The following is a 22,798-nucleotide window of genomic DNA, read 5'->3' on the forward strand; positions in this document are numbered from 1 at the left end:
TGTGACTCTACCTGGTGTTTCATGTCTTTCCAAATAATATTTCAATGGTTCACATCCTATTCTTCTATGATTTGAATGCCTGTTCCCAGCTGAGCCTTTGAAGCCCTGGACTTGCTCCAGCACCTAAATCTCCGGAGCGTCTGGGAACATTTGCAGTGCCCCGTGCTCGGTACAAGCCTCGACATGCATGCAGGCGGGCGGGCGGCCTTGCCTCCGATGCGCACACACAAGCGAACCATTTTCAGAGGAAGCGGCGGCAGAGGAGCATCCGCGTCGTCCTGAAGGCCAGATAAGGCGAGGCCGTCTCTTTGTCTGCGGCGAGCGATCTTCGCATTTTCTATTTCCTTTCACTCTGCGCTGTCTGCTCTCCTGCTCTCCACAGAGAGGCGGGATATAAAAAAAATCCCACGTGGTGCTTACCCGACAACATTCATCTGGCGCAGAGTAAACTACGACAACGGCGGCCATGCAGTCAAGGCTGCGTTTGACAGTCAAACATCAGCAACCATTAGGACAGCTCAGAAAGAGGGCAGACTGTGTTGTGCACTGCAATATTCCAGCAGAAGGCAAACCTCTGTAATCTCAGCCAAACAGTATGAAGACAGAATGGTTTAAATAATGCACTGAATGTGTTATAGTGGCTTATTATGAATTCATATCTATGAAGTAAAAGATTTGGGATGGAAGTTTTCTATTTTTGTTTTCGCCAATCTGCCCCTTATGGCATCAAGGAATATATATGTAGATGGAAACTGAACATCAACAGCCCTGAATTATAAAATATGCATAAGAAATATTTGCATGAACCGCAAATTCTGATACATAAATGCTTGTTAAGTCGCTCATGTAAGCAGCGTCAGTGAGTAGAACATCGGCATAGACTGTATATAAATATGGACAATGCGTCGCCACTTCCTACCATCGGTCAAACTGACACTATTTTTCGGGGATACAGGCGACGCCATATTACGATTTTGGAGCCAGAGTCTGATCAGTACGGTCCGAGGGTGGAGCCACGCCTAGCCACGATATCGAGGCCCCGCCCACAATTCCTCCAGGTTCACTTCGTTTTTGTTTAATTAATACTACGCTCTGCTCTACCTCCACCAGTTACAAGGAAATGTTGGATTATACACTGGACTTGTTTTTAATTTTTAATTTTTTTCCCCCACAACTTTATGCAGTGGTTGGCACGGCAACTGGTAGTCGTCTTTATGTCACATCCTGTTTCTTTAGCTAACTAACTAAAATTGACACTTAAACATTCAGCAGCATTATATTAACTACCTAAAATGACAGAAACCATCTTAAAAAAATGTATTTGACGTGTATTTTAGTGTTTTAGTTTGGCCCAAGTCCCGCCCACTAACATGGAGGAGGTGGAGCTTATGACATATACTGCAGCCAGCCACCAGGGGGAGCTCTGCTTGCTTTGGCTTCAATTTATACTGCCTGTGATCATCGCAAATGGTTTACGACGGACCTTCAAAGGCTCAGTTGCTTCTAAAAGGACTGAACCTCGTCAAGTAGAAAAGAGAATAATGCAGAGAGACCTTGATTGTCCAGCTCTCCCTGTCCATAGTTTATGGGTTTCATTCGATTCCAGAGTAATAAAGGACATTTAGAAAGTTTTCTTGTGTAACAGAATCAAATGGCTTGAAATAGCTCCAGAAGTCCTCAGAGAGAGAGAGAGAAAGAGAGAGAGAGAGCTTTGCCGGTGGAGGAATTGGCTGCCTTTTATGGCCTGGCCTTGGAGAGCACTTAGGACAATACATTACAATAATTAAATTTCAAGGTGGCCAAGAAGCGGAAAGCAGGAAAAATTGGAATTTAATGCTCGCTTCTCTCTCACTGATGCCTGATGTGGTTGTCGTTGCATTTTTAGCGACTCGCAGGCCAATGAAAGGGCAGAGCAGGAAAAGAACTCAGACACAAACACACACACACACACATTTCTCCCCAGGTGAAGCAAGGCTGCCAATTAATTCTTTGCAGAGAATAGCAGAGATCCTTCCTCCTGTGTGGAGAGACAGCGGCAAAGAAAAGGCACACTTCTTTTTTTCCTCCTCGCTCCACACACACACACAGAGACACACACAGACGTCTTCTCGCTTCTTACTTGAGCAACAAAATCCATTTTTTGGGAAATGTATTTGGACGTATCAGGAGTGTCTTGCCAGCCTCGGCTAATGTGGAGTTTGTAATAAAACGGCGCAGAGGATACTTATTAGTTCGCCGCGGCTGCCTTTATCTGGCGTCCGTGCTAACAATGCTGGCTGGAGCTTAAAAGATTTAGCATGGAAATAATTTCATTGCTCAAAAGGAAAAACTGTGCCCGCTTGTAGATACACAGCTGGGACACTAAAAGGATTTGCAAATAAATTTGATTTTACCAGTCTGGAGGTAGAGCTGGGGAAATATGCTGACTGCTAAGGGTTAGTAGGACATGAGGAGGGATGCTCCTAAAGCACCCTCCTCATGGTCCATGACCATGTTTGAGTATATACACCGATCAGGCATAACATTATGACCACCTTCCTATTATTGTGCAGGTCTCCCAAAACAGTGGTGACTCATCAGAGAATGAACATGGGCCTTCTGAGGGTGTCCTGTGGTGTCTGGCAACAGAATGTTGTTGGGGGGGGGGGGTCTAGTGAATTTGGAGGCCAGGTCAACACCTTGTGCTGTTCTTCATGTTTTTTTTTTAGTTGTTCCTAAAGTGTTTTTGTGTGTGTGTCTGTGTCAGGCTGCATCCTGCTGGGGATGGCTGCTGCCATCAAGGAGTATCATTGCTATGGGGTGGGGGTGCCTGGTCTGGTCTAGGTGGGTGCTACATGTCTAAGTAACATCCACACCAATGAATGCCAGGTCCAAAAGTTTCCCAGCAGAACACTGAATTATCACAAGATGTTATTTACTTCTCCCGTCAGTGGTTTTAATGTTGTGGCTGATCAGTGTATAGAGAAATCGATTCATATTAAAGTAATTTATTTATTGTGGAATTTTATATTTTTTATCTATTTGTGTCGAAACACTTGAGAAGGTCACGTTGTTATGCTTGATCGGTGGTATATATTTAAATAGCGGAGTGTGTAATTCAATGTGTAAGATCCAATGCAAAACTTTAATTCCATGCAACTTTAATGTAGTTTAATGTAGCTGCAGGTTACTATTGATTTGATATATTTCTCCTGTACTGAATCAGAACAGGTTTGTTAAATCATTATCAGCGCTGGAACATGTGCACCGTCACTCTGGGTAGACTAGAATAAATTTTTCAGCGTAACGTAACAGCATTGTTTACCCGAGCTCCAGCACCGGCGCCGTCCGTCTGCATAATATATTTCCAACAGCGCGCAGGTAAAACAGCTTATAGCTTAACCGGAGGGGCCGTTAGAGGAAACTGAGCATTTTGGAAATAGCGTTAGCTGCTAATGCAGGTTATCTTCCTCAGGTGAACCTGCTGGTAATTCTACCGTCAGCGCGCGCACAGCTTTTCATGAATATGTAGCAAGCATTGTGCTGGATTCTTTTTTTTTTTTTTTTATGCAGAACAAAAAGGCAGAGAAATACTCGTGGCAGCTTCAGAAGCGATCGAGGCTGACATTCCTCGTTAGTGTGAACGTCTTCAAGTTGTTAAAAGTTTGGAGAATTTGGCGGGGCTAACAAGAACACGCACAAACTTATTTTTCTGGAGGTTTGTGAGGGATTTACACCGATACATGCTCTAATAAAAGCAGCTAATAATTAATTGATAAAAAGCACCGACTGCCCAGACAGCTGGTGGTTTCTCTTTCCTGAGCCGTGCGATAAATCACGTCGTACCTGTTTGAGAGCTGTGAGCGTCTGGAGGCCGGTTGCCTTGGCCACCATGGTGTGGCTGTTGCCAGGGCTGGGCTGCAGCGACAGGGTCAGGCCCGAAATGGCGTGAACTCGCAGCTCCGTGATGGAAACCTTGTCATCTGTGACAGAGAACGCTGCCTCTCCCAGAGCTGCATCCACTGCCAGCGGAGACTCCACCTGCAGAAAAGTAAAAAAAAAAAAGAGAGATGTGCTTTTATTGCGTCTCCACCCGACAGAAGGACATCGTTTAAGTCCAGAACAGGCAGCGGCTTTATTGTCTTTCTGAAGCTCATAAAGCCCGTGACAAGCCAATTTTGGACTAAAGTGCTTTGAGGTGTTGTTTGTTCCAGTGCGTCCGCAATCCGTGTGTCAGTCCCTCTCTGTCTATCAAAATGAAAAGAACAAACCAAAACAAAGCCCCACTCGAGACAGAATCCATCACCGAGCAGACGGCGACGCACACGAAACCCGAGCCGCAACTTTCAAAGTGACGCTTAGCAGAAAACACTTGTGCCCATCTAAGTGTCATCTCATGAAATGCCAAAACCATTTAAAGACGGCGCTGCCTCTTTGGGTAATCCCAGGTTTCTGACAGGACTCTGCAGCCAGTACTTTGAGCACTTTTAAAATATCATCATTTTCGCAAATTGCAAACAGAGGTCACGAGGGACGTGAACAGAGCCGAGAGCCGAGAGCGGCAAGGCGAAGCGGCAGCGGCGGCGGCGGCCTTGTCCTTGGAGTCCGACGGGGAAATCTCTTCCACCTTCATCTCAAACATTTTATAACCCGGGAGTCAAAAAGCGTGTAAAGCGAGAGCAGCGACCGTTTTTGACAAGCTTCCCTGACCGTCAGCGGCTGAAACTTTGAAGCACCGAGCCAACTACATCGGCGTCTGTACGTGCTGTGCTTCTGAACAACCACGTCTGGCGGCTTTAATTCGCCCGACGGAACGTTTGCTGGTAAAAATAAAATGCTACGTATATCATTCACCTAGGGACTGCTTCCTACACGTCTCACATCAATTTTGTTGGTTCAGAATCTGAGGGAACAGATGCATCGGCACCTGTCTGGTTTCATTAATTTGCATTATGATTCAGTTGCAGAGACTCAGAGCCTGAGAATCCCTTTTTCTTACAGCACCTGCAGCTTGTATTCTCTGTTCATTACGTAAGGTCTACGTGGCAGAGAAACATCAGAAATAACCTGCAGGTGTAACTGTACGTACATGTCATAAGAAGCCTATTGTAACGGAGCAAATCATCTCAAATCATTTAATTCCTGAAATCAGCTTTCAACCAGCATCTCATTGTCCTCATGACCACGCGGTGTTTGTTCGTCCTAGTCCTCCCTCGCCTTCTGCTGATTCCGTCATTACCAAGAACACGCTCACACTCTTATTCCGTTAGATGTCTTTGTTGTCTTCCCCGCTCTGTCCTCTTTGTGACCTCTCTAAGGTGTCTTTTGTTGTGTTGGGCTTTTATTTCACACGGAACACAATTCGTGAGGTTTTAAAAATGAGGAGGAGGAGACAAAACACACACACAAAAAAAGCAAAAAAACAAAACGAGTTCCTGACGTTCAGTCCACTACAAAGCTTTCAGGGCTGTTAATTTCTGGTGTCGGGCCTAGTTTTTCAGGTGTGTGCCACACCAGTGCTGCTAGTCGGACCTCAGCTGCTGGCCTTTCAGACGATTAAGCATGTTGAATCGGAGGCGGGACAGGTCGGTGACCGAGATCTCTCTGATTGGGTGATCAGCTCAGCGAAACCCGTGCACGAAACAGAAGCGACGAGAGGAAAGAAAACAACAAAGTTCAGAACAGCCCTGTGACAGACTGGCGACCTATCCAGGGTGTAGGGCGAGAGACGAGGTACACCCTGGATAGGTCGCCAGTCTGTCACAGGGTTGTTCAGACTAGATAAAGATAGAAATCTAGACGAGCCGTCTGAACCAATTTAGAATCACCAATGAACCTAACCAGCATGTCTTTGGACGGTGGGAGGAAGCTGGAGTACCTGGAGAGAACCCACGCAGACACAGGGAGAACATGCAAACTACACACAGGAAGGAACCAGTCGGCCTGAACCCGGAACATTCGTGCTATTAGGATTCAGTGCTAACCACCACACCATTGTGCCGCCCCAGCATGATTCATCCATGCCATATTTCCCTAGTTCTACCTGGTGGTTTGAAGCTCTTCCTAGCTTCCTAGCGTCCAAGCTAATGGTATGAAGAGTAATTTCCTTTCATGCAGGCACAGAATGTACTGTATGTACCATCTGGCCATTGGTTGCATGGAGTGTTGTTTTTTTTTTTTGCCCAGACGACATGAGGTGACGTAAGATTCGTCGCATTTAACGCCACTAGATCATTGCCGTCCGTTTGGAGCGTCCCTATCTTTAGATGTCCTCAACTCAACCTTCACAATTACAGAAATGTAAACACAGCGTTGTCGTGCCAGTACGTCGAAGCAAAAAAACCACCTCCGCGACGTGGTGTTAATTAACAAACATCTGTATTCTCCACTTCAGCGTTAGATCCTCGCTTCCAGTGACACCTCCAATTTTTTCCGGTGCCGAGATGGCATTTCAAGCTAATTAGACGGCTTGATGACTTGTCAAACTTTGTGTTGCACAGTTAGGGGAATGATATAACGTCCTCCGCTAATGTCCTTTTAACCCGCAGAAGTTGAATCTGCTGCCGTGTGAGAGCCCCTCGTAGGGATGTGTTTCACAGTTAAGTAATGTGAAGTTACTAAATGATTGTTTCTAAAAATGGATGGAGTGGATTCATCCACACTGGTAAATGTGTGCAGGCTAAAAAACAAAAATCCAGCAGTCAGGTTCTATTTCCATATGCAGACTCTCCGCCTGTGATGGATTAATGCGCCAGAAAGGCGAGTTATGGTCCACTGATCACCGCACAAACATGTGTACACGACAGCCACACACACACACAAAACACACAAGTGCTTCCAAACCCTAAGGCATGACAGTAAATGGATGAATAAAATAACTTTTCAGGAGGAAAACTCAGTTGCATGATGGATCACTCACACTGCGGGAGTTGTTTTTTTTTTATTTATTCCTACAACAACAACAAAAACTTTGCATTTAGCTTGGAACTTTTTCATTTCTTGGGATAGAGAGCAGTTAATACAGGTGAAGTCCAGAAGTCATTTGATGAATACGGAGAGGTGAAGGATGCGTCCTGAGCCAAAGGAAGCCAGTTTCTGTTGAAAAAACACGTCCAATCATAAATCCAACGGAGGTCAGCCGGAGTACAGCGCCGCCAGTGAAAACTGTTTGCTTACAATTGATTTTCTTCTTTTTTTTTTTCTTCTCGTTCCATTCGACCGTGGCTGATATTTTCACGGGCCAATTAAAGCGACTAAAAAGAAAATCTAACACTGTTAAAAATCAATATCAGTAACTACGTCCAAATGTCAGAACGCAGTCCGAAGACAACGTTCGCTGCACAAGCGAAGACTAATTTAATCACAGAAATGAATCTCGTTGGAGGTTGTGATCCCTGCTGGAGACGCGTCATCTACAGGCATTTATTCATCGGCTGCCATTCATCCAATTTGGGGGATATTTAAGAAAACAATCCCTTTGCCGCTACAAACTGCGTGCTGCAGTCGAAGTTTTGGTGTCACTGCTTGAACCTCCCACGTTCTCTGCTATTTTTGTTGCTCGACTTGGCACACACAGGCTCTTCGAAGAAAAAAAAAAAAACATAAACCTCTTTAATGGATATTAGACCTGTCTACAGATCCTTTAACTCAAATATAAGTGAACATAATGTTTGATTTTTCAAATAAAGCAGACGCGGTCATAGGAAGGTGACAGAAACACATTCCTCTTTAAGACAGTAAGCAGCCAGGCTCACATTTTGGGACAAGAGTCATACCCAGTGATATTTATAGACGTAATGGCTCGGCTACAGCATCCTGCAGTACAAAAAGAGGCTGGAACACCTCGAGACCAAATATTAGAGGAGCACATAAAACAAGTTATCCCTTTATATTGTGACCACGTTTTGAAGGAGGATGTCTCCGTGTGAGATGCTATATCTCTCTTAACGCTTGATCTTACAATAGATTGTTGTGACAGTGCCTGCTGAGAGTTTTCCCCCCATGTGACAATGTGATTTATGGATATCCACGGGTCGTATTTCCCGGAGTCATGGTTCTGTTGTTTGGTACTGAGAAGCAGAGAAGCTACGCAGGGTCATCATCTACTCCCGGGTACATATTTAAAACATTGTGTGTGTTAATAATTTGCCTTGTACCAGAGCTGCTGACTTCGATTGGCTTCTACTGACTTCCCGCTGTGCTGCAGTAGAACTGTGGGGGCGTTTCTCAACATGCATTCTTGCCTATACTTGTGTTTTTGTGGACTTGTGAAACATCATTAGTCGCTTGCTAAGCCCGGTCCAAATGCCTGGTTGTGTACTTTACCTGCCTGTTTTATCAAGGATGCATCAGGAGGTAATCTGAGTGGAGTATTTAAGAGTATCCCAAACTGCCTCTTGGGGGCGTACTTGCGCAGGGTATTTATGAACACCAAGAATGCTAACTTCGGTGTTGCGTACTTTGTAGTTCGGACAGTTTGACTCTGAAGTACAGACTCTATATCAGTAGTTCTGATCTGGCTTCGGGACCCACCATCACCCCTTAATGACAAGCCGCGAGAAAATTCTCAACTTCCCAAATTTACTGAATGAAAAAATTGTGCAGTTTGATCCTGAGATAGTAGAACAGAATATCACAGTATGAAAACACACACACTCAAAGAACAAATGTAATGATAAACCAAAACGACCAACAAGTGGCGATGCTAGAGAGGGAACTGTTCCATTTTACGCTCAATTAGCTGCATTTTAATTAAAACCAAAACTCTTCAGTAGCTTCAGCCCTTTTTAACAGACTCTACAGAGCTTTCACGAACAAACACGAAATAAAAAAAAAGTCCAACTACTGAGAAGTAGTTTGAAAAAGACTCAAATTATGCAGCTTTAGCTGAGTACCCACTCACTTATTCAAGCATTAATCATAAGGTTGACATGGCAATAAGAACATTTCAGTAACAGCCATTTTTAACAGACTCAGTTGGTGTTTTTAATGCAAAATACTGGAAATAAAAATTAACTACTGAGAAATATATATATAAATATAAATATATATATAAAAATCAAATTTTAGCTGAGAATCCTCATCTACTGAATCTATGACAACCAACGCTGCACTATGGAAAAAATTCTGTTTCTTCAGTCGCAGTTCTTATCCACAAACACAAAATGAATTAAATAGAGGTGGGACTTTAACTTGTTAATTACGATTAATTAATTACAAAAAATAACGCATTTAATCGCAGTTTTCATTCCAAACAACGCGGCGCTTTTGTCAGTGCACGATTTCCTGGTACAACGATTACACTGATGCTCACGTCAGAGCTCGGCTAACGGCTACCACAATGGAGGAATCGGATGAAGGCACGCTGCTAGGACTGATGGACGGCAAAAATTATTTAATAAAAATACCTGATGGAAGCCTTGATAAAAGCAGAGTTTTGTGAAAATTTTTTTTAAATATTTGCACACCATCAAAGCATTTCAACCCTACGGTGCCATCTAAATGCAAAGCATGCTGCAGTGAGCATCGAAACCGCCGGAGCTGTTAGCGCTAGCAATCCTGGTCTGATTACGGACAAGACGTGTCGGCAGCCCAAACTGTTGCTTTTTGTGGCAAATACTGTTATGCGATTAAAATGTGATTAATTGAGATGAATTAATTACAAAGCCTCTAATTAATTAGATAAATTTTTTTAACCGAGTCCCACCCCGAAAATTAAACAAAAAGTGCAATTCGTAATCTGCGTCGTACCTGCACTTCGCCACGCTAAATTAGCATAACAAACTTTGCGGATCTTCTTCTATGGTGTGAATCAAACCTACTGCCACCTACTGTTGAGGAGTGTGAATCAATGACACTGTTGATTTTTTTTTTCCTTAACATTTTTTTTTTTGGCCTGGCAAAGGCACCCATTGAAAACATCCCTGTGACCCACTTTTGGGTCGTGACCCACCAGTTGAGAATGACTGCTCTAGAGAGGACGGCTGTTTGGTAATTTGGAACAGCAGCGCAGCAGATGACGCCCACCTCAACTGACACAAGTTGCCTCCTGATGCGACGTTAATCAAACGGGCGGGGGGACTGCACTTGGTCAGGTGCGTACTTGCGAGAGATGACATTTGTCGGGTCCACAAGAAGTAAGAAAGTAAGAAAGTACAATGTTGACACCTCAGCCTGAAGTGACCAGTGAAACATTAAGTGCATTTCTTTCATAAGCTCTTCCTGATTTAAGAACGTTTACAGTTCCACCGCTGATTCAACACTATCACCCGTTATGAAGCAAGTATGCAATGATTCACTAAAGTTTGTTTTTGTGACGAGAGTTTATGGCGTTGCATGGCCAGAACATTTCTGGTATGAGCTACCCTCTCAACACTACGTTAGCTCTGACAGAAATATTTATTTGACTTAATCCAGTCGCATGGTGCACATGTGATCTAAGAGAATACAAGGAAGATAAGAAAATCCTTTATGAATCTCCAACGGGAGGAAATTGTGTTCATTTAAGATCGGATCGGGACTTGGATCAGTTGATACTGAATGTTAAAAGATCGGTATCGGATTGGGGGGCAAACATACTTGATCGGGAAAACCCTACCAGTCACCCAAAACCCTCTAGAGGAGCGATAATAGGTAATAGGCAGATGGGAGTTCAGTCATCACACACAGAAGAGAAGCTCATTTGCAAAGTTCTGCTCTTTAATTGTTTGTGCAAATGTGCAAATGAAAAGACTCCTGAGGACAGTTTAGTCAACCTGATCTTCTCATTGCTCAAGGCTGAAAATAGTTCAGTTGCAGGGCATGATAACGACAGGTTTGGTATTCAAGTTAGCTGAAATTATAAATCTATTAATAATTGGCATTTGAGTTCCAGATGCTTCCGTCGAGAATTGTGACTCACGAGGAAGACCTTGAAAAGTTTGGTCTGTATCAGAACGTCTCCAAATAATTACCCAGAATGTCAAACAAGAAAAAACACAGAGGAGCTCTGGTCAGATTTATTATTCATTCTGTTGGCATTCAGTCTCATGATTTTAAAATTATACTTGGGGGGGTTGGAACAGTTGGTACTTTCAGAAGGAAATTAAGCTTCAAACTAGCTTTTGTCACATTAAAAATGAAAACCCGGGAGAGCGATTTTGGCCCTGACTGTTGTAGATTTGTGATGTTTGTGATGTATTCCAGGGTGCATTTGCTGATTAAGTGCGGCAATTTGGTTTTCATTTTCATTCAGATTGCCTCATTTTCTTTTACCACAGCTCCTGATTTCCCAAGTCTCCTGCAATGACTGTGGAAACCCCTCGCAGAGCGTTCCGCGACGTGTTGCATCCAGCGAGTCGTGATGGAGAAAGAGAGAAAGACAGGGACTTGCTGATTGTGATAAAGTCGGAACTGGAGAATAACAAGTAAGAGGTCATGACTCCGAATTCAGCACACGGGAGAAATGACTGAGTCTGATAGGCGGTTCAGGCTTCTGTGTCAATTTGAAGCCGTGGCTACGAGGACAGCCCAGACCCTATGTAGACCACGTAGATCCCAGATCACGAGCACTGTAATTGGTCTGCTTGGCAGTAGCATGTTTCTGCTTTAGTATTTCTGACTGCTTCTCCATTTGCACAGTTGATTGTTTTGGATCAAAAAGGACGGAACACATGGAGAAAAGGTTAACTGAGGAGATACAAACATTTATACGACGTCTTCGACAAAATGTTGGCGAAAGTTTCAGTCGCCATTGCTGAAAGTGAAGACTCAGCGCCGACTAGCTTTTGGGTGAAGTTGTTACAGAGCAATCCAGACTGACGAGTGCAGTATAAAGTATAAATAGCTCGCAGCGGCGTAGGCTACGTACGCAGGTTACGACGTCAAGGTCCCACAGTACTCTAAAAGGTCCTTGAATTTTGTCTGTCGGTGGAGAAAACCTTTTTTGTTTAGGTTGCAGAGCATGGAACATCCATGATTATGAATGGATTTATTCTAATTTCAGTTGAATCAAATTCAATTTGAATCAAAGGAAGGAGCTCCAGAGGATCATCGGCTGCCCCATTCCCCCTTTCCAGCAAATATATAACTCCCACTGAGGAAGGCCCAGGCGATACTCAAGGACACAACCCACCATCCGGTAGACGGTTCACAACACTGAAGGCCAGTACTAACAAACTGAGGAATGGCTTCTACGCAAGAGCCGTAATCACACTGAACAACTCGACCATTAAAGAAAAATAAAGTGAATTGTACTGCATCTTAGTCTCAAGACTTCTGAATTGACGGGACGATACTCCGTTCTTTCCGTTTAACCACTTTAATGAACTAAAGAAAACACGTTAGCTCGCGTAACTAGGAGCACAGCAATAGCCAACTTGCTGACAACAACAAAAACTTCACTCTTTCTTTACGTCATAACGCTGTGCGTCCATCCTCACTCCAAGAGCATCATGGGAAATGAAGTCCTTCAAACACAATGCCATACATTTACTTGTAGATAATATTCTGTACCCATTACTTAAATCAAATATTCAAATGAAATGTAGAGTCCCCTTTTAACTTATTATTTACTGTATTTAATGTATAAATTAATTAACTCATTAACCCAAGTAAATTATGTTCTTCCAAAATAAATTCTCAACAAATTGCGCAATAACTCATACAATAAGTTTTGATAATGCGTAATACATCCGTGCAATAATTTCATGTTTCATATAATCTCAATTTCATATGTGCAAATGTGCGATATACTATCTCACAAACAAGTGCAATAACAGTTGACTTCTTATTACGTATGAATGGGGTTATGTCATGTTAGTGTACATATTTTTTATTCTATTTTTTTACATTTCTTTTACTTTTTATTTATTTTTATTCCAGTATTTCTACGGCACCTAAGGGGGACCTCAGGTTGTACCTGTACAATGACAATAAAGACATTCTATTCTATTCTATTCTAAATGTGGTGAAGCTGCAGCGGAGACGTCTTCGAGCAGATTTAATAACATCAGTGTTTACTGAATCAGATGTTATTTGCGCTGCGTCTCTGCACTGAGGACTATCAGTTTAACCAGGTGAGCCATCGGCCCACCTCAACAATAGCATTTGTTTTGCTGGAGTTTGTCAAATCCCAGTGTGGCCTGGTGACAAGCAGACTCATTACATGTCAGCGTGACCTCAGAGGCCAAGGTTGTTCGGTTTGACTTTCCGGTTGAGGAGCCGCTCCTGAATGAATTTACCGATGTTTTCTCCAGTTTAAAAATTAGCCGAGGGCTTAAGGGGTTAAGGGGGTGACCAGAGTTATTACACTTTATCCTCAAAGGGAAGCGCATGAACCAAAGTTAGCGGCAGCCCATCTAAAAGTTAGCCAGACATTTTTACCCAAAACTGCAACAGTCAAAAGTCAGTGAACGTCAAAGAAATATAGGATTTGTCTCCATGAATTTCGTTGTTGTTTGCTTAAATTTAAGAGCAGTCGATCAAGAGTTCTAGACCAAAGCGGTAGAACGCCCAACCATGTCCATCATCCATGCAGCCACTTCTTTTCAGCTACCATGTCCAAAAAGAAAAAGCTTAAAAATATGTCTAACCTCAAAGCAATTGCTAAGCACAAACATCTGAACCTGACACATGTGGCTTCCCACCACTCGACACCTAACTGCAGTTATATAACAATGTGCCCACTATTTCACAAAAGAGGCCAGTTTTATTTGAACCTTTTTTGAAATGATTTAGTCTTCCTCTCCTTCTGATGGTGGGTGCTAATTAATGTATGACAAGTCAGCACCTCCTCCTCTTCCTCCTCCGGAAAGTAAACAGAGCTATTTTGACCGCATTTAACAGCCTGAGATAAATATCAAGTCGTGGCAACGGTGAGTAATGAATGAAGATTGTCAGCGATCACAGGTCAGGTGTAGTTGCGCGTCTCCTTCTGGCCGAACTCCCGGTACGGTTTGTCATGGTTGCTGCAGGCGGGGGAAGTGAAGCAATGCAGGAACGTAGTCGCACTTAACATGTTCCCAAACTGAGAGGAATTCCGTCGCTATGAAGAGTCTACCTGAAGTGTTGAGTCTGTGGCCTTTAAAGGGGAACTACTGTTTTTTACAACCTGGACCTTATTTCTGGCATGAAATACGACTGTTTACTCACCCATATAACTTTTGTGTAAGTTGTAGTCGTTCGGGAGATAACTAGATCAGCGTATATCCATATAGTGGGAGTGAATGGGGCACCGAAACGCAGCCTCTAAATAACGCATTATCTGCCACGAAACTCGTTCATTTCACCAATATTTTGTTATGATACACTAGTGCTATTCCCCGTTGAGTCCGGAGTTACCTGTTATCATCATCCAGGGTCGGCAGATTGACCTACAGTCATCTCTGAGCGCCGCATACACCCGCAACAGTCGGCTTGTTTACCTAATTTGCTGCAAATATGGATATACGCAGATCTAAATATCTTGACTACAAATTACACAAAAGTTATATGGGTGAGAAATGGAAGTCAAAAGCAAAGACATGCGGTCAGGTGAGGCAGTGGTCCATCATGGTCCATTGGTCTGTGCTGTACATGTCATTTCTGTGTGATTCGATAAGTTTTATAGTCAAAATCGATGAATTTGAGTATTTCCTGTTCAAATACAAGGAGTTGAGGCAGCGACGAGCTGAGCCGCTGACAAACTGGATTGGTCTCATGCCCGTGGCTGCCTGTCTGTCATTAATATAATGTTTGTACACACTTTTATCGCATGTCCTAACATTAAACCCCACTATAAAGGGACAAGATGAGGCAGTCAGTAAGTCTGCCTCATGGAAGAGGGCGCTAGAGAGCCACGGGTTCATGCTTGTTCTACTGTTGCTCTTCTTCTACGTTGAGTCAAGTGGTAAACAATAGAAGAGCTTTTGTAGAGCAGTCTGTATTAAAATCATATAAAGAATATAAAGCTTTAAAAACTCAATATTTTCATTAAGGTCAAGATTTGGTTTTAAATTCAAATCTTTGTTTTTGTGTAGTCTCATTCCTTTTTGTCTGAAATAAATCTCTCTTTTTATTTTATTTTATATTACGTGGGTAAAGAATGCTCATTTGAGGTATGAAACATAACCGGTAAGTGTGGCAGCAGCCGACTGAACAGTTAATTAAGCTTCGTATTTCTAAACCTGACTCAGTGCCTCGCCACCCACAAACCTCACCGCACATCACTGGGAAAGAAAAAAGGGCTATAAATATGCTGTGACTGAAACTGCCTTTGCCTCTGCTGCAACAAACACCATTTTGACTCCCGAGTTAAGAGCGCGAGACTTCTTCGCCACTGCAGATTGGCGTCGTGGATTGGACTGGAAGAAAAAAAGAGACGATCTGGGCTCCGGCGGCATGCACATACTGTGGGGTATCTAAATTCTGCCAGTAGTGTCCAAAGTTCTCCAAACAAGAACTTCAGAGATGCGTTCAGTTTGTTTACTGGATAACCATTTGTGGAAGCAGCTGCACCGTGTCACCGACGCTTAAAGGAGTAGTTTGGTTTCTATGAAGTGGGGTCACATGGTACTTATTTATACTCATAGTCATTTTATTATGTACAGTAGATGGTGGAGGGTACGCCCCCACTTAAGAGACATGAGCACAAGCATAGAAGCCAGTGTGTCTGACAGCAAGCTATTGATTTTGTTTTAGCTGCTCCTTGTTTTAGGTTGCTAAAATACATTTTGCACTTGACCCCTTCCTCATGAGTTCATTGCTTGGCTTCCGTGCCGGTACTCCTGTCTGCTTCTTTCAACCGGAGGTCGAGCCGAGCACCGTCAACTCGAAGGCAATACACTGACAATGGATAAGCACCTTACGCAACCCCGCTTCAAAGAAACCGAACTATCCATTAAAAGCGAGCAGAAGACCAGCGATGAGTCCGAGCGGCGGATTGACGCCGACCAGCAGAGTCTCTTCACGTGGCTGCACATCACTCGCATTGCGCCACATTATCTTTCTTCCTCGCGACGCCTCTGCCCTTCACCCCTCGGACCTCGTGTTTAATAAATCATATGTTTGGCGCGTATCAGCGGAAGATTTACTCAAGCGAACCGCAGATTTCACGGGTGCCTACCGTCGATCGTGGCAGAGACACACCTGAGGAAACTGCACCGGTTTTCGGATGATTGCCGCATTTACGTGGACGCTGGCTTTCCTCCTGTGACCACCTCAATCAGAACACACTGCCCCAATCAGAAAGAGTTTTCAATTAGACAGAGAAGAGTTGTGTAAACCTTTGATAATCCATTCAATGGGGAAAAAAGTAGCTCCTAATAACCATCTGATGATCTGATCTGATGGTTTCTCTCTGGAATAAATCCATCAATTGTTCTGACAAGTGTTTGATGAACAAAGCTGGAATCCGTGAGGGCAGCGGTGTTATTCTGTCTTGGTCATCTTCTTCTGTCGAATGAAATAAAAGCCGTCAGTTCTTCTTCTTCTGTATAATTTCTGCAGCTTCGATGCTCCACTGCAGGTCACTTTGCACATAAAATAATGTTTATTGTTCCTCCTATCCTCTCTGTTTCTACCCGGCCGGCCTTCGGCAGATGGGTCCCTCCATATGAGCTTCAGGTTCTGCTCAAGGTTTCTTCCTGCCACTGTCACCTTCATGCTTTCTCTGGGGGTTTCAGACCGGATTTTGTAAAGCGTCTTGAGACAATTTGTATTGTTATTGATGCTATATAAATAAGATTGAATTGAAAATTGAATTGAATCGATGTTTCGGTCCACGTACACATGATCAATATATCGTCCGTGTAAGCAGTGCTCTGATCAGAATGATTTCAGTCTGGCTGACTAAAAAGAGTCCACGTCAACGTAGCCGACGAAGCGTCTTCACACATCTACAGAAAACGACACAAAGCCGTTTGGATTGATTCATTAATACCTTCTTTACTTTTTTTTTTTTTCCTGCACTGAAGGCTAAGCCACAGATTACAGAGCTCTGCAAGGTAATTTAAACCTTCAGTCCGCCTTTCATTGCGCTTCATTACACTAAAAGAAACTCTTGCTGGTTGAAATTTAAAGTAAAAAAAAAAAAAAAATCTATCTCAAATCACACAGCTGAGGAGGAGTGCAAGCGCACCGCTTCCACTAATTGAAACACTAGTTTCAACACTGTACGTCCCCAAAAATAATTTATTTCTCCTCATTGGGAGACTGATGGGAAATCTTATCAAACAGTGACATATATATATATATATATATGAAGCCAGCAAACTGAAAGAACTTTTCTGAAAGAGTTTCTTCTAGGACCTTCAAAGTGTGAAGATGTACTTTTTTCTCTGTTTTTAAAGAATATCCATAAAGCTTCGCCCTAACTCTTACATAAATAGGGAAGCCACTATTATTATTTTGTGGCACATAGTGAATTCAAATGAGTGCACTCTTTCAAAATAGATTTACTCTTCTAGAACATTATAACACATATATTGGGGAAGCCTCTGTTAAAATTGATTTAAGTACAAACATATGCAACAGGAATACTGAAAACTCACAACCAAACATAATTCAATATTCAAACTGTTTTAAACCTTCAGCCTTGGACTTTTCCGACCGATCAATTTAGCGTGCTTGCAGCTCTACAAGCTCTCGCCGTCACCTCGTAGAAAGGATGAGCATTTTTCATTACGCTTTCCATCAGGGTAATTAACGCTGACGAGTCCCGAGATGTATCCCGCCTCTTAACGCTTGTTTGCGCAAACCATAAAGTGCCTCTCTTCCAAGAGGATGAACTGACGAAACACAAATGTAACACCTCTTGAAACCCCCACAACAAAAAAACAAGAAAACATGACCCCCCACGCTTGCAACTTTTTACCGTCCTGTAAACTTTCAGGCAATTACACAGCTTCCCACGCTGCAGAGTGAAGTGGGTGCAACAGCTGCAAAATAAACCTCTACACCCACCCCTCCTGCAAGGCAAGGGTTCCCTTGACAGCTCCAGAGCCAAGCGGCAGAGCAGTCGGCCAGTTTCCCTGATAGTCACTTGAGTAAAGTTACTTCCCTGGCGGCCATTTTCAGCTTTATTGGACTGATCAAAGCATATGGAGTTAGAAAGAGGGGAAATGACACATGACAAATGTCCAAGCTCTTGTGGATTTCACATTTTATGTATATACATATATGATGTTGTGATGTCCCCGAACGAACCGAATCTATTGAACGGCTCTTTACGAGGGGAACCGAGTCGCAGCTGCGAGTGAAGAAAACGCAGCAGCATCTGGATGCACTTTTGTAGTGACAAAAACGGTAAAACAAAGTGTAATATCTGTCAGAATATTATACCATTGGTGAGGAAGTCTTGACCATAGCTGCCTCTCAAGCAGCTAACCTCGGTTTGATTACTGGTTGAAGTGAAGAACTGTACCAAATTTCCCGCATGTTATCTGTCTATTGAGAATCAATATTTCAGAATCTAATTCAAAAGTCAGGTAGACTACCAATAGAATATAGATATCTTGAAAATAAACCAAAATGAGCAAGTTCTTTGGAACGGCTCTTTGAAATGAACTGATCTACAAGTTACGGCTCCCTATTAGGAGCCATAAATCTCATCTCTACCTGAATATTCCAAACATGGAAGATTTGGATATCAATTTCACCATTTCATGTGGAGTGCAAATCTAAGTCTACATGGTTTGGGGGAAAAAAACGATATCTGTCTAGTGTGGCACTGAATTACATAATTTCTCCAGGTCTGTGTTGTTCGTTGTTCCAGCTCCAGTGTTTTTTCCTTGATCGACGCCATAAAATCCATTGAAATCATCTCAGGAAGTTAACAAGGATCACGTCGTCAAGGTGCATGCGATGTTGTTAATACATAATAAATATTGATTCTGTGGATTTGACTCATTTTATTTCTGTTCTGCTGCCTGCCTGTGGATGATTGCATGTTTGCAGATATTAAGTGAATCGTCTCGGATCCGAGGACTAACAGCGAATCCGGCCCAAGTCAGGCTTTTACGCTTTGAGAAGCAGCTATTGTTCAGTAATCCTTGGGATTAGACCCCAAACTCCCACCCGGTCCGGTGGAGCCTTGGATAGTCATTGTTGTGGCCCTTGATCTCATTATAAAAAGATGCAATTTACACAACAATTAATGTGTACTTTACATATAATTTAACCTCCGAAACACTGATATGTTGTCCTTGGTCCTTCCCCTTCAAATTAAACGCGGACAGACTTGCAATAATTATCAAATGACTGTCTGAAATATTGCACTAAATGGACAAAAGCTGCTTCCTTCCCTGCTTCATTCATATTCATGAGCTGGTGAACAATTTGAACCAGGCTTATAAGACTCAAAGACTAATTCAAGTCCTCTGTCAGACTGAAACATTCAGGAAGGGGAGCATTGCTGAGATATATGCCGTTCATTTTCAGCAAATCTGCATAACAATTTCGCTGTTCTTTGTAAAATACGCCCCGAACTGGGAGGATCTTTTAACTTCTCTGTAATATGAGTTTTGTAAGCCATCAATCATTCATAGTGAATAGACAGTTAGGCCACAGAGATCTCATTTCTGTTTCCTTCATGGTGTTTTAGCGTTGGACTTCTTAATTAGTGAGTTTCAAGGAGCTCTGCACCTACAGGGGGCTGAGCCGAAGGTGCATGAGGTGAAGGTCTGGAGCTGCTGGAATTTCAGTTTGTCTCTCAGTGGCCACTCATCATTTAACTCATCTATAATGAAGTCATGTTCTGCAGGGAACTCTGACTTAGAAAACAGAGAAGGACATTCACCTCTTTGAAAAACACACACAAACAGTTCTTCATTTTTTTCGCTGTAGTAGCAGTGTGGTTATGTTAATGGGCGGTCCTTTGCTGGCTGGTTTATCTGGTGCATGCAAAAAGTCTTTTGTAAGTATTTCTACTAAACAGATCAGAGGTAAACATGGTAAGTTCATCCCGATTCCCTTGATTTTGCACGAGATTCAAAATTCAAGTCGTGTTTTGTCGCCTCCACAATATGGTAATAAAACATACAGAGGTCTGAAATACTGTTTCTCCTAGTCCCACTGTGCCACATGCATGATGAAAAGACACATATGGTAACTACTATAAATGCAACTACAGTGCCAAAGAGTTCAGATTGCCACAGATGCATGTAGTGCAAAATATAAACATACTGTACATATATATATATATATATATATATATATATATAGCCAGCTGAAAGATAATCTCCCATGCAGTAATTATTCAATAGGAGGCTCTGACCTATTTGCTTAGTTAAATCCAGGTGGCGACTTTTTTTTTTTTTTTTTTAGCCAGGCAGTGTATAAAAACAGTACAGATAGTTGTGAAATATTTGTTGCGTGAATGTCCATCTCGGCTGAAAGCGGAGATGGGTTTACATTTGAGTAAAATGTCTCTCAAGTCAAAATCATTTCCGTCAGTATCAAACGTACTCTGGTCACCCCTTAACTTCTTATCTAGTTCCATCAACAGGTCAAAATGTATCTTGCCCAATACTTTGAATCATGACCTAAAACTAAGACTGTAGTATATTTTACATATACCGCTAACAAAGGTAAATATTATACGTTTAGCACAAAGCGCTGCTGTGTCGGCTCGGTTGTTGTGCCGCTTTACGGAACTGCTGGGATGGGTTTAGAGTCTTCTTGATTTATGGGTAGTGGTTGAGCAGACGAGGTGAACATCATCTAATGTGTACTGTAACAAATGGCAACCTCTGGAGTCCCTCTAATGGCCCTTTGAAGCTGACTCCAAAAGATAATCCAAAGGCCAAAATGTCCAAGTTCACCTGTATAGTGGTAAAATGTGTAATTCATCTGTTTAAAGGCTTAAATCTGTGCATAATTAAAGGTATGGTAATTTGACTGGTCAGATGGGTGTCATCACAGGTATTAGTCTATCTTGGGCCCACTTGCCTGCCTCAGCTCTAGTCAAACTCCACCTCTGTGACCACTTTTGAATTAGCTTGGCAATAGGTGGAGTAAGACACTGCCAAGATGAGGTAGGAGACACCTCACTGAGCTTCAAAACATATCTTCAGCAAGGACATGCAAGGAACAAGCCAACGAGCACGAGTGTGAAACCCTGAAGAGAGTCTGGGGCTCATCGCAAGGAAACCGACTCCATCCTACAGTACCTGCAGAGGAGAACCGAGCTTTGCTAGGACCTGGACTCCGGTCTAGACCTGGAACGGTTCTAATTCAGCACTTGGACGGGAACCAGAACATTCCTTCTTGTAAACATTTGTAAACACTGACGTTCTTGGCAAGCATCGTCCAAGATAAGAGATGTAAGGAAACCTGTATTATCTTTATTTTTATGTCACTGCTACCTAGTGCATTAGTTTTGCTACAATTAAATAAATCTTTCAAAGTTCAAAAGATGAGAACATTTCTTCACACCTTTTTTTATTTACTTATTACAACTGCTATGAGTCAATGTGGCAAGTTACATCTGGTGGTAAATTGATGTATAATTATTCATACCCTTCACCAGATTATAAATGATCCATTGCTCATTTAAAATGATGGATCGCCGACTTATATCTTTCCTCCCTATTTTGCCATCATCAGACGCATCCATCAGGCAACTGTTCTACCTCCTGACAGGCTGAACTGGGATCTTTCATGGTGATCAAAACTCTTACCAACCGTTACGTCTCTCTGTCCCCCGTAAATGACCATCGAAGAGTCGGTAAATCACGGCCTGTGAGTAATAACTTGTGCTGCTTCCTTTATGAGGACTTCTGAACCTTCTCCCAGCTGACGCATTTACATGCACTTCATGTCAGAGAGCTCTTTGAGCGGAGCGGACATCAAAAGCAGCATACATTTACAGAGAGACCACTCGGTTTTTTTGTTCCACACAAAAGGGAATAAAAAAGTGGCGTGGCTGTGGAAATAGTGTGGAAATGTAATATTTAAATCTCATTCATTACAACTTTGGTATCATGTCAGTTGTTCGGGTCATCACTTGAATATTTGGGAACATAAAAGAGATCAAGAAAAACAAGCAATCCAGGCACTGAACAAAGGGTTTTAAGGAGAAGAAGAGAAATACTGATGAATACTAAAATTACCACCCTAACTGCAGCCATCCATCACCGCTTATCGACTGTCTTCTGATCTACCGTAGACGCAGTAGTAGAGCTTCTACAAGTAATGAGTGATTCTTGCAGACATATCGGGCGTGCTGAGTTAATTAGGCTAGACGGTTGCCTTTTTATACAACTTGTCTGCTGGTGTTTCCTGTCCTCCCTGGCTTTGTTGAAGCAGCTTTGCTTTGTGCTAAAATATCATCCAAACATGTCGTGTGTACAATGCTCTTATCAAACGAGAGAGGATGTCTGAGGTGAATGAACTGTTAGAGGCACAGCTTAGGACAGAGGGTGTCCCAGTTTGGCCTCCCGCCGTGTCCATGGCTGAGGTGTCCTAAACAAGCATTTAACCCCCAAATTGCTCCTCGGGCACAGTCCTTAGGGTTAGGGTTAGGGTTAGGCTGCTCCAACTGTACACACTACTGTGCGAACAAATGGATGGGTCAAACAGCAGGAACTGAAATGTCCCCATTGCAGGACAATTAAGGGTTACAATTATTATTATTTTGACTCAACACTGTAGCTAGCTGTGCTATTAGCATGCTAGTGGACGATTCTTGACAGCTTTGCAAGGACAAAAGGCGCTCAAGCCAATAACGGGATACAGATTGGTCTGCACCTCCGCGGCTCAAAGCCAGGCGAGATGGACTGTTGCGTACTAATTCAAGGCATGTTCTCCTGACTTGACAGGTAGGAGCTGTCACAGGTTGCTAGTCGTCTACATTGGCGTTGCC

General features: G+C 42.8%; 1 protein-coding gene across 2 annotated transcripts in view; it reads right to left on the bottom strand.

Annotated features, from left to right (window-relative positions):
- tmem132e (transmembrane protein 132E) overlaps positions 1-22,798 on the bottom strand; it is a 414,526-nt gene that overhangs the window by 5,307 nt on the left and 386,421 nt on the right. For both annotated transcript variants that reach the window (XM_084565323.1, XM_084565322.1), the window contains exon 8: positions 3,826-4,020. In XM_084565323.1, the coding sequence (XP_084421449.1) occupies positions 3,826-4,020 (195 nt within the window). The remainder of the gene's footprint in view (positions 1-3,825; positions 4,021-22,798) is intronic.

This window comes from Chelon labrosus (assembly GCF_963514085.1).
Source record: "Chelon labrosus genome assembly, chromosome: 17".
NCBI classification, from domain to species: Eukaryota; Metazoa; Chordata; class Actinopteri; order Mugiliformes; family Mugilidae; genus Chelon; species Chelon labrosus.